Source organism: Brienomyrus brachyistius, chromosome 17 (genome assembly GCF_023856365.1).
Source record: "Brienomyrus brachyistius isolate T26 chromosome 17, BBRACH_0.4, whole genome shotgun sequence".
NCBI classification, from domain to species: Eukaryota; Metazoa; Chordata; class Actinopteri; order Osteoglossiformes; family Mormyridae; genus Brienomyrus; species Brienomyrus brachyistius.
In genome coordinates, this window is record NC_064549.1 from 22638699 (window position 1) to 22650050 (window position 11352).

Genomic DNA, 11352 nt, shown 5'->3' on the forward strand with positions numbered 1-11352 from the left:
ATTCATCTTGCAAGATGTTAATGTCACTCCCTCTCATTGCAAGGATATCCCACTGTACCCCAGGCCCCTGCCCCCCCCCCCCCACCGCCCTCGCCACCCGTCTGAAACACTATGACAGATACTTTGACTAAGGATCAGGCCGGGAGTACGTCCTGGGACTGGGGTAGAGTGACTGTCCGCTCTCACACTCAGCCCCCCTGGGCAGCCACTTGGAGTGGATTCCCTGGATGGCAGAGCAACTGCTAATGAGGCCCTTCTGGAACAGCTATATTCTCCATTGTGGAATTTAGGTGTTTGTCTGTCTGTCTGTCTTTTTTCCTATTTTGTATGTGTTCCTCTTGACCTCGTGGGACAAAATTACTGATGGAAAAACACTTAAAACACTGGAATTATTATTGTTGCTATTATTTTTTTTGTATTATTATTATTATTATTATTGTCTCGCCATTTTATATGATCTATTTTGTTTCTCAGTTATTCCATGTATGTTTCTTAGCCAGTCTAACATGGGGAACTTTGAGTGCTAACGTGCTAAATGCCTGCCCTATCCTCCTCTCTGACTGGACTGGCCTGTGACCTCTGACCTGTCAGGGGATCCCCACAGCTCGGCGTGACATCTCCAGGCTACACGTCAGCAATCTAACAGTGGCCAAAAGCATGTTTTTTTTTTTTTTTTGGTGAACATGGGGGAACAAGATGCTCCCATTAGTGGGTTGACTGGACCTGATCGGCTCTTTGCTGCTGAGGGGCGGACATGCTGATCCAGACATACAGACTCTGGCTTTTTTTAACCAGTTGCCGGTGGCACGAAAGCTTTCATTTGTTCGGAAGCCTGCATAATGCTGTTGGTCTAGGATTAGATGGTTTTACACGCATCTTTGAGCCTCAACTGCCCCCAACTGGCCGGTTACGAGTCTGCCAGGAATCAGGAGAATTTCCTGAAGACACAGGCTGACCTGCTCTGACTGCGACTCCAAGGTTCGAAGCTCGCTGGGTCTCCGGGGCGATGCTAAGCTAACGAGGCCTTCAGCGTGAGAATGTGAGTAAAAGGCACAGTGGCAGCAGTCAGGCTGAGCCTCTGCAGCCTCCTGTGTTACCGCAGCGCCTCGTTCCCAGGGCCGGCCGCGGCTCTGCACTCTCTCTACACCAGTGCTTCTCAAGCCGGTCATCGGGGACCCCCGGACGGTCCACGTTTTCGCTCCCTCCCAGCTCCCCGTCAGGGGGTTCCTGAGGACCATCTTGTGAAACACTGCTGGAGACCAGTCCCATTTGTGACAGTTGGAAATGGTGGAGGGGATTATCCTGCGGGAAGTTCTGTCTGCAGACTCAGTGCACTGTCACAGCCACCCCCCCACCCCCCAACTGCTGGTTTCCCAGAATCCTCCATTTCAGATCTACTACACTGAATCATTTCATAGGTTTGTACCAGTATTTTTTGTTAAAGCCTTAAGCTCAGCACACTTACACTTAGGTTTGCCAACAAACCTTTTGTGGTTTTTTCACTAGCTGCCCAGTTAGACCATGTAAGAAAAAACCTTTTGGTTCTTTTTTTGATCAGCCCTAACCACCTTAGATGTGATACCTGGTGTAGCAAATCACAAATTTGGTGCCAATTGTAACCCCCCCCCCCTCCCCATGCCCCAGTCTACACCTCACTAGATTTCACCCATACTGAATAGAGGCATATATATACGTATAAATATATAAATATGATATATTTTCATGATATTTTTTTAATAAGCTATGTATGCATTTGGGAGCCGTCATGTTTTTCAGTTTTGTTTGCCATGTTTCAAACCCATAAAAGCTGAATGTTTTCCCAGCTAATCCAGAGGGTCAACCATAGACGGCAGTGTGAGGGTGCAGGCTGGGAACGTGCCCCTGCCGTCACACTGTCCCCCATTGTGGGTAGCAGACACGCGAGCACGCGTCTGGCCGAACGAGCTTTTCACCTGTACGCAGACACTCCCCCTGCTGTTCAGACAGCGGTACTGCACTGTGCCCATTCCTGTGTTTTGGATTGATCATGTAACGCTTCATGTGGGAAAGCGATGATAGGAAGACAAGCTTCAAAAAGGAGTTAAACTGTACAAAATAGAAAGAAAAACATTAAGCAAAAACAAATCTTAATAGAAACGCAAAGTGTACATTTGTAATAAATAAAAAACATGTTAATTGTCTTATATGGCTGTAAGTGTGGGTCCTTTTGCGCTGTGGGTGAATATGATCCTCCTCCAGCAGGCGGCTGCCATAACGACTCGTTGTGCCAAAGCCAGTTAATCCAAATATCACCACTAACTTAACAGCCCGATTTGCCCTCAGCTGGGTTTATCCTGTTGATGCGATTTATTTCCATGCATATGTTGCTCACAGACTATTTCTGGGTGAAATTCCTTAACTGCTACGCCTCCTGCTGTCTGCTTCAGGGAAGCTGTGCTGGTTTCTCATTCTTCAGTAATCGCTGCCTTTTTTGTTGATGCCCGTCTCACCTGGTATTTTATTCATGAACTGGCTAGGAGTGAATAACGTGATCTGATGTATCCCGTGTGGCTCAGGGGCAGCATCGCACAGGGTAGATAGCAGCTACAGGCTAACGGGGTAGAAATAGTGACACAGGGTGCTCAGGAAAACCAGCCCCCTGGACTCATCCCAGCACAGGCAGATTTGCTGCCAGTTTAGATTAATCCCCTTCCGTTAACCAGACTATCAGCCCACGCTAGAGACCTCTGGATTCCTTCTATCGACTTCCCAGTATATTTTTTGCAGGGCGATTCCACGTCATCCTCTGTCAAAGGCCGGCATCTTCGTTCATCATCCAGTTATTTTTGTAACCCCACAGGGTATTTAGCTTAAACTCGATACCATAATAATCTTTTTAATATTCACGGAGGGGTGAGGTTATAACGACTGTATGCTGAGCTGTGGCAAAGGAGTGATGTAATGGGACAAAAGTGACAGGCGGGAATGCTGGGAAATGGAGGCACAGGGATGGTACAGCAGCACAGCGGCTCCATGCTTCAAAAATAAACACAAGGACAGGCTCGTTTTCTGTGGTACCCTTCACACAGGTAACTTCCAGGGCATTGGTAACCCAGTAAACATGTAGGTCTCCAGGCTGTATAAATATGGGTCTACGCTTAAATCTCCCGACGGTCAGTTCAGTAACTTAAACCGGGTTCTGCTGGTCTTGGACGGCCCTTTGCGGGGCAGGATGGTGAAGACGCAGCCTCCGACCTTTTTGGTGAGGCCGTACATTTCAAATCTGCTATGATCACGTCCTTATAGAAACACTTTTATTGTGTTCTTTCAATTTTAAAATACATGTAAAAAGGTGTTAAAAATACCAACAATCAACCCAGTGGGGTCAAGTGGGAGTTTAAATACATACAGAGCTCCTACTGCTGTGATGTGGCCTGAACATCAGGCTCTGTGCGCGTGGTGTTTGGAGTGTCACAGGTCCCCTCTCCGTCTGGAGGCCCCCCACACCTCCACCGCGTGGTGATGTATGCAGTGATTCGGACTTCCTTTGTATGCCTGTGTCGCACTCGTAACAGGGCCGGGCCCTCGCTGGTCTAGAACGAGCAGCGTAGAGCTGAACACGGAGAACGACGTCTCCTCAGTTCTTATGGCAACATGGACAAACGCTGTAAAGATGTCACTACGCAGGAAGTAGGTGTCTTCCTGCTGGGGGCCTGGCTGCTCATGAGCCACGCTGCTCAGAAAGGCTGGGCTGCTCCCAACGCAACATGTCATGGTAGCAGTGAGACCGGTTACATCTCTGCTGAGTTATACGGGCTGCTGGTAAGCACACAGCTTACTGATGCTCCCAGTGGAGTGCAAATCAGGGCTTGAAGCAGTTTGAACTGTGCAGAGCCCAGGGTCCGAGTCCTTCCACAGGAGAGCGTCAGTCAGACTCCTCGCTGCTGGAGCTGGGCAGCAGGCTGTACTCCCGGCGCTGGCCGGCCGTCCCCTTCCTCCTCCTCTGGCCCATCATCTTCAACCTCCGGCGAATCACCTCTGAGGGGGACGGAGACAGACACAGATGATGAAGGGGAGGGGCGAAGTCGGGAGCAGCACGCGCCGTGCGGGAGGCCCACCCACCTGCCACGCTGTCGTGGTCCTGCTCAGGCTGGTGCCAGTACAAGCTGGGCGGGCGGCGCCAGTGCCGGTAGAGACGCGTGTGCAGAACCGCCAGCGTAAGCAGCACCAGCAGGAAGCCCAGCGCTGCCGCTGCCCAGGCTGCTTCCTCTGTGCGTGGGGTGGGTATCCACTGGCTCTGCCCTCTGCTGGCCGCTGGCAAGGCTACCTTGACACCCACACACTGGGGACTGCCAGGCTGTGGTGGGGTCTCCTTGTGGGTCTTTACCCTGTGCCTCTGGCTCTCCTCCCTTGCCTCCCCACTGAGACCTCTCACTTCAGCTTTACCATTCACACCTTCCCCTTTATCTTCTCCCCCTGTTTTTAAATCCTGCAGCTCCGCCCCCTCCCTAGCTCCGCCCCTTCCTGCCCCATGCCCATTGTCTGGTGGCGGCCCCTCTGTAACGTTGCGATTTCCCTTCCTGGGCTCGGCTTCGGCTGCCGGCCTAGGCAGCTGCTGGACCTTCATCCCCCTCATGGCGCTCCTCTTCTTCGCTGCTCCCCTGGCTGTACTTCCTGCTGTTCCTTGGCTGACCAGCTCCCTTCGCCACCTCTTTTCCTTCCACCCCGTCTTCCCTCTTGCAGTTCTGTTCCCCACAGGCAAGGAGAGTGTATCCAAGCAGCACTGCCTCAGAGCCTTTGAGGAGAGGATGGCCGCGGCCACAGACTCAGGTGAAGCACATCTGCTGTGGCTCACTGACCTTTGACCTTTGACCCCGCCTGCCTTACCCGCTGTGTGTCCTCCTTTCCTGCGGCCCAGAGCAGTCTGGAGTCTGCTGGCCATGTCAGCAGTAGGCTGTAGCTCCCTCTAGCCTTGGTCTGGACAGCTGATTGTGCATTCTGCCCCAGCCAATCACAGGCTTCTGGTGCACCTACATGGGACAGCTGCAGTGTACGCCCCCAGGTGACGATGGCAAGTGGCTTCGGGAGAAGCAGGATGGTGTGACTCAGTGACTGTTCTTGGTCTGTTTGCTTTCGGACTGCAGTAACTACAAAAATAGCCAAATGAAAATACTTACTCTCTGCATGCTGAGCTGTGGGAATGGAGTGATGATATAATGGGACAAACAGGAACGGGCGAAGAGTGACAGGCGGGAATGCTGGGAAATGGAGGCACAGGGATGGTACAGCAGCACAGCGGCTCCATGCTTCAAAAATAAACACAAGGACAGGCTCGTTTTCTGTGGTACCTTTCACACAGGTAACTTCCAGGGCATTGGTAACCCAGTAAACATTGTCAAACTAAGCAATGTTGTTCTGGGAGAGTTTGAACGTTTGAAAATACGATGCCGCAAACAAGCTATAATTATCGTAATTTCATACACCTGTGCGCGCATGCGCACTCCCTCACCCGCAGGTTCTGCACCCAGCGCTGCGGTGGGCAGTACAGGTAATCCCCACTTCGTGCTCCGACAGGCCGGTGAGCACCACTGCGAAAGAAACTTTTGGTAGCCGTACAGAAATATGGCTTCAGTTTTATGTTTATTCCAGGCGCCACGGTGCACGGAACCTCACCTGCTGGGGATGGTGTGGCTGTAAGATATGGGCGAGTCCATGCAGACGGCCAGCGGCGGCTGTGCGACACGCGGACGGAAAGAAGACGTATCAGCCACCACGTTCGCTCCCCATGTTTGTAAGTTTTCAGTTCATCACAAACATGCCAAGCGGACAATCTGCGCATGAAATATCCGCGTCAGCTGCTGAGCCGGCTGTACTGATTACTTAGTTTGGCTCAGGATTTCAGGGGGTCGCCTCCTACCTGCGGCGTGTAACTGCTGTCAATACTGGGGAGTATCTGTAAGCAGAAAGATCATGTTTTCGCCACATGGTTTAAATACATACAGAGACTGTATCCGGAGCCCCGCTACCAGCACTAAACCCCAGCTCCCCGGATCTGGGCGCTACCTGGCTGGGCTCCGGCCAGGATGGTCCGGAACATCTAAGCATCGAGTCTGGGATCAGGTCTTTCTCCGCCAGACGCTGACGAAGAGAGGGTAAACTCTAATGCCATCTGCACCAAACATATTTCTGTATCTTACTTTTTACATAGTTTGCTTGTGGAATGTTAGCGTCCATACTGTTTATAAAATGTTTATGATCAAGTATCTTGGGTGCACTTGTACTCTGGATGGTTAACTGGAATATGAGGAAGCCCGTGCGGCGGCCCGATTATTCACCGCGGGACTCACCTTCACATCGTCGCACTGTTGCCGCATTGTTACCCCGGGACGGCAAAGGGACGGAGTCAGGCAGAGCAGCAGGGCGCGCCACACGGCCATGATCATCTCCTCCAAGCGACTCGGCTACTAACATGTATGTTTTCCCGTGGACAGGCCAGCTTCATGATACGCGCTAAAGAAACTGACGCCGTCCCGGGGGCTCCAAACCACAGCTAAGTGAAAAAGCCTTAACGTAAGAATCCTCTCGTCTCGCAGTGAAACAGATTAACACGGAGTCCAACAAAAATGCAATTTCAGAAGTATTAAAATACGAAGTTTTTAAATGTGCCTTTGCAGTGCGCAAGACGCCTTTGAAGTCAATATAAGACAATATATGTTTTTCTCCTGTTACTTTATGCTTCAAGCGAAGTTTTCATTTCTGAAATGGCACACACCATTTACTGACAGCCGTTTAAATAAATCCCAGCACGGAACTGGTGTCCCGGCTAATCCGCTTGTGCCGTGCGCCAATACTTTAGAAAAGCTGATCGCCTCTTCCCCACTTGTCCGACGCGGGCAGGACGCCGTTGAGTCCAAATGCTGACCTGTGTCGTACACGTACGCCGAGTGTGACGCTAACGGAAGCCCATACGGGCCAAATCACTCCGAGATAACGGGATTTTTACCTACGCGTTTTACTGCCATATAATTAAATTAGTTGTCCTCCACTTTCTGCGCTGTGTTAAAGTTTGACTCCGAAATGCTACATCGTCACAATTATGCTGATGAATAACAGAACAGTAGAGTTCGTAATAACAAATGTGATTACTGTCGCTTGTTAATATTTGCTGACCATGCAGGGTGAAAGAAACGTTTTAAAAATTCTATTCAAATTTTGCTAAAATGATACGGATAGGGCGACAACATATTGTGATCGCTGATTTTAGGCCGGACCCGACGTTCATGAGCAGTACCTGTAGAAGTCCATGTGACGCTGCTGCACCGCCTGCGCCCACCTTCCGCACAAAGTGAATTTCCTTTGCTAAGTCGGCGCTCCCTCAGAAGAAGGTGTCTTAAATGCCAGCGTATGTCGCCTAAAGGGTTGACTGGCAGTTCATGGAATAAATTACGGTGATTTGTTACCGAAATGTAACAAGGCTGTCGAAATGTCATGCGTGATAAACGGTAAAATGATACTCGAAAGTGATACTGGTTTCACAAAACTGGAAAAACGAGACGACTAACCTGCTTCAATCTGAGGCATCTTGAGTAGAGGTTAAAAGTTTTGCAGCTCATCAATACTCGGTCCCTCTTGCAAAATACCCAGATCATCCAATCCTTTAATACTAAATACAGTTTGCCTTCAAATTGTGGTGTGTATTTAGTTCATGCATAGAGACCAGGCTTTGCTTCAGGTGAGCGTCATACGGGTCAGCTAAGATGGAATTATGTATTAATGCTATATGACCACAGGATGGCGCCAAGGCGTTTGGGAGAGCCACGGAGGGGTACTATGTACACTTCAGGGAAGCAATTTAGTGGCCTCTAATGCAGACCAGTCACAGTACAGTCCATAAAGCGCAAAGGATTTCTGAGTTCAGAGATAAGACTGGAGGTCAGGTCAGATGTTCAGATTTTAGCAATCGGTCATTTTGTATGCTTGTGTTTTGTCCTGCTTTAACAATGTTTAAAGTATGCTGTCTGCTGCCACTGAGTCTTTATGTGAAGACAACTGCATCACCAAACACCCAGTGCAACACACACACCTGCCTCTCCCACAAACGCTGTTTGGCCACATCCAGTCTATAGTCCAGTAGCAGCTAACTGGTACCAGTACTGGCAGAATTCTGGACATCTAAAGGAAGAAGTGACTGATATGAAATGTTTAGGTGCTTAAGACACAGGAAAGTTCTCTTTTTTTTTTTTTTTTACTAAAATTATGACAGTGGATATTTTGTCTGGTATCCGTCCTCCATAACAATTACAAACAAAATATTACTTTTCTTTCTAGAGTTTCTTTCATATTTTGTACATTTCTCAGTTTTACACTTTAAATTTATATTTTGTAACCTTTCTGACAGTGACAGATTTCACAGTCTATACAGAATTTCAATACAAGGTACATATAGACTTTAGTGGTAATGTAAAAGCAGAGTTTGGGAGGGGGGCGATACTGACACTCTGTACAAAACTCTACCCCCAACCCAAACACACTCACGCACGCACGCATCCCCATTGGCCAAGACAGGCTGGAAAGGTTAAGTCACTCTGAACCACATGGACTGCATGCTGACTTCATGCGCTTGGGGGGGTTGGGGCACTGGCTGCAGTGTGGCACAGTGTTTGACAAGTGGGTGTAGGGGATGGAAGTTTAATGCACAGCTCACCCCTCCCAAACCTGGGGCTTCGAGTCAGTAGGACAAGAGGTGACAGCTGGGGGGGGGGGCGGAGGGGGAGGACGTTATGAATAACATCCCAGACTGTTTCCCTTGGGCGATTAGCAAAAAATGTAGTTTGCATTTTGATTGGTTGTACTTTTTAAAGGGGTTTTACACACACACACACACAGTGCTCACACTGACTGCACTCCTGGACCTGCGAGGTGGACAGCGATGTCTTTATCATGTGTCTCCCAGGCTTGTGTGTGTGTGTGTGTGTGTGTGGGGGGGGTGCATGGGGCAGAAACCTGTCAGCCCTTCCTTTCCAAAGCTCCACTTTAAAAACCTCAGTGTCATACCCAGTTTTTGAATAATATCAGCTGCAGCACACCCCCCTTAAATTTGAACGTCTACGCAGAGGTGGAGAACCTGAACGACTGCTTTGCTGGAAGGGGAGGACCGCCCACACCGAAGGCGGGAAGAACGGCCCACGCCAACAGTGGCATTGGGCAGAGATGGGAGAGGAGCAGCACATGAGTCTGTGACAGTCAGGCTTGTGACCGTAGTTGGCCACCAACACTCGCTACCCCCCGCAAATCCTTCTCAGTGATGTCAAGTTTGTCCATCTTCACTATATGGTTAACGTATATTTTTTTTCACACTCATACATTAGTAATATACGATATGGACAGCCACCACCTACTGAAGTAAGTCATTGTAATACATTTATGTTCTCCCTTAGTAAAGCAGGTGGGAGTGCACTGTCATGGTAGGGTGACATGCTGCCCATTCTTACTGACTGGCTTCAATCCGCAGTCACTGTCATGGTAGGGTGACATGCTGCCCATTCTTACTGACTGGCTTCAATCCGCAGTCACTGTCATGGTAGGGTGACATGCTGCCCATTCTTACTGACTGGCTTCAATCCGCAGTCACTGTCATGGTAGGGTGACATGCTGCCCATTCTTACTGACCTGGCTTCAAACCGCAGTCACTGTCATGGTAGGGTGACATGCTGCCCATTCTTACTGACCTGGCTTCAATCCGCAGTCACTGTCATGGTAGGGTGACATGCTGCCCATTCTTACTGACCTGGCTTCAAACCGCAGTCACTGTCATGGTAGGGTGACATGCTGCCCATTCTTACTGACCTGGCTTCAAACCGCAGTCTGTTTTTGGCATGTTGACCATCAACTCTATGACTTTGGCATCATGGCATTTGGGCTGAACCAGAGCTTAAGACATTTGACTAGAGCAGACATTGGCTGTGCTCACTTCATGGAAATAAGCCCCTGGACCATCCACGTTTCGCTACTCCCACAGCCCCATGTGCAGTGAGGCCATCAGATTTTCACCAATTTAATTATGCCAGCATCAGCTTGCACTAATGGCTAATTCATGTTCCGCTTTTCCACATACGTTTTCAGTCACATACAGGGTCAGGTGACGAAGTTTGTCACCAGGGGTTTGTGTCAGACAGATGTGAACGGTGCGCGTGTAATCCAGATTTTTTTTTCTGTCCAACAGAGATCATGCATGTCCATGTGCTTCAGCTACATTTGCAAGGAAATTGATTAGGAGTTGCTAGCATGTGGCAGCACTGACTTTCACAGAGTGGAGGTCAACCAAGAGTAGAGGAAGGTGAATTATTGTTGTAGGAGATGCAGAGGTATGTCCTGATAATTTATACTGTCACTATTGGACAATCATGATTTCCAGCTTAAGTTAACCCATCTATCTGAGATCTTAATTTGTGAAACATCCGTCTGGTCTGGTGGAATATCACAGCATTGACCGTGCTCCCCCCGCAAGTAATGTCATGGTACCAGCCAGCCCCTGCTCAGGTCAGAGTTATTGCTCAGCAGTAAATAAATTGCCTGCAACTTTTAGGGAACGCTGCCTTAGGTAAAACTTTAACCAGCCTCACCCTCAGACTGGGGCTCTGTCCCTGTCCCTGACCCTGACACAGACCCTGAAACCGGGTCCCTGACCCTGACACAGACCCTGAAACCGGGTCCCTGTCCCTGACACAGACCCTCAGACTGGGGCTCTGTCCCTGTCCCTGACCCACTGGGGCTCTGTTTGCATTCTCTGTTCCTTCTGAATGGCTGTTCTTCCTGTATTTCACACTTACACTCTGCTTGCTTCTCTGTTTGAATAGCTTTATATTTGTATAGTCTCTCTGCAGTTAGAGCCTGTTTGTATAGCTCTTGCCGTTGTACCATCATGTCATTGTTAGCTCTACCTGGCAGCATATGCATCCATGCTGGCGGCTGTATGCTTGTACTACCTGCCTTGCTTATGTCTGTCAGGACAAAAGTGTCTGCTAAATAAACAAATGTGAAATGACATCCTGGCTTTTGGGTGAACCTCGCTTCATAATGTACTTTTAAACATTGGTAGTGTGACGTGTGATGCTTGTGGGGGAGCGGCCTGTGGGGTTTAGGGTGGTGGGCTTCTGTCTGTTGCCATGAGGTCCCATGCACTGACAGCACACGGCTTCCTCTGCTCTACCTGACCATGTGAAATCAATAAACTTAGCTGTTTAGTATCAGTACTCATCACATCCTCCATCCCATAATTTATTGTCCACTGCCTTTATACTTCACGGATTCTGGTCTCAGTATATTGGGTTTGCTTGCAGTTCAGCTGGCTGGTGCTTCCATATTCATATTGTG

At 49.3% G+C, this 11352-nt stretch overlaps 1 protein-coding gene and 1 long non-coding RNA gene across 3 annotated transcripts; one reads left to right on the plus strand and one right to left on the minus strand.

The window, feature by feature from the left end:
• Nucleotides 1-3279: 3279 nt before the first annotated feature.
• Nucleotides 3280-6468, minus strand: tp53i13 (tumor protein p53 inducible protein 13). 2 transcript variants are annotated; one of them, XM_048981315.1, is made up of 9 exons: nt 6327-6468; nt 6043-6117; nt 5897-5932; nt 5653-5711; nt 5489-5567; nt 5157-5285; nt 4867-5058; nt 4102-4774; nt 3280-4017 (listed from the first exon to the last, which is right to left on the minus strand). In XM_048981315.1, the coding sequence occupies exons 1-9, from the start codon at nt 6420-6422 to the stop codon at nt 3905-3907; spliced, it is 1452 nt and encodes a 483-aa protein (XP_048837272.1). In that variant the 5' UTR covers nt 6423-6468; the 3' UTR covers nt 3280-3904. The 2 variants fall into 2 exon arrangements, with proteins under 2 accessions (XP_048837272.1, XP_048837270.1); XM_048981313.1 differs by having other exon boundaries at nt 5489-5579.
• On the plus strand, nt 5483-6894 carry LOC125711891 (uncharacterized). Its single transcript, XR_007383138.1, has 2 exons — nt 5483-5527; nt 5629-6894. It is a non-coding gene; the product is annotated as an uncharacterized LOC125711891 (long non-coding RNA).
• The last annotated feature ends 4458 nt before the right edge of the window (nt 6895-11352 follow it).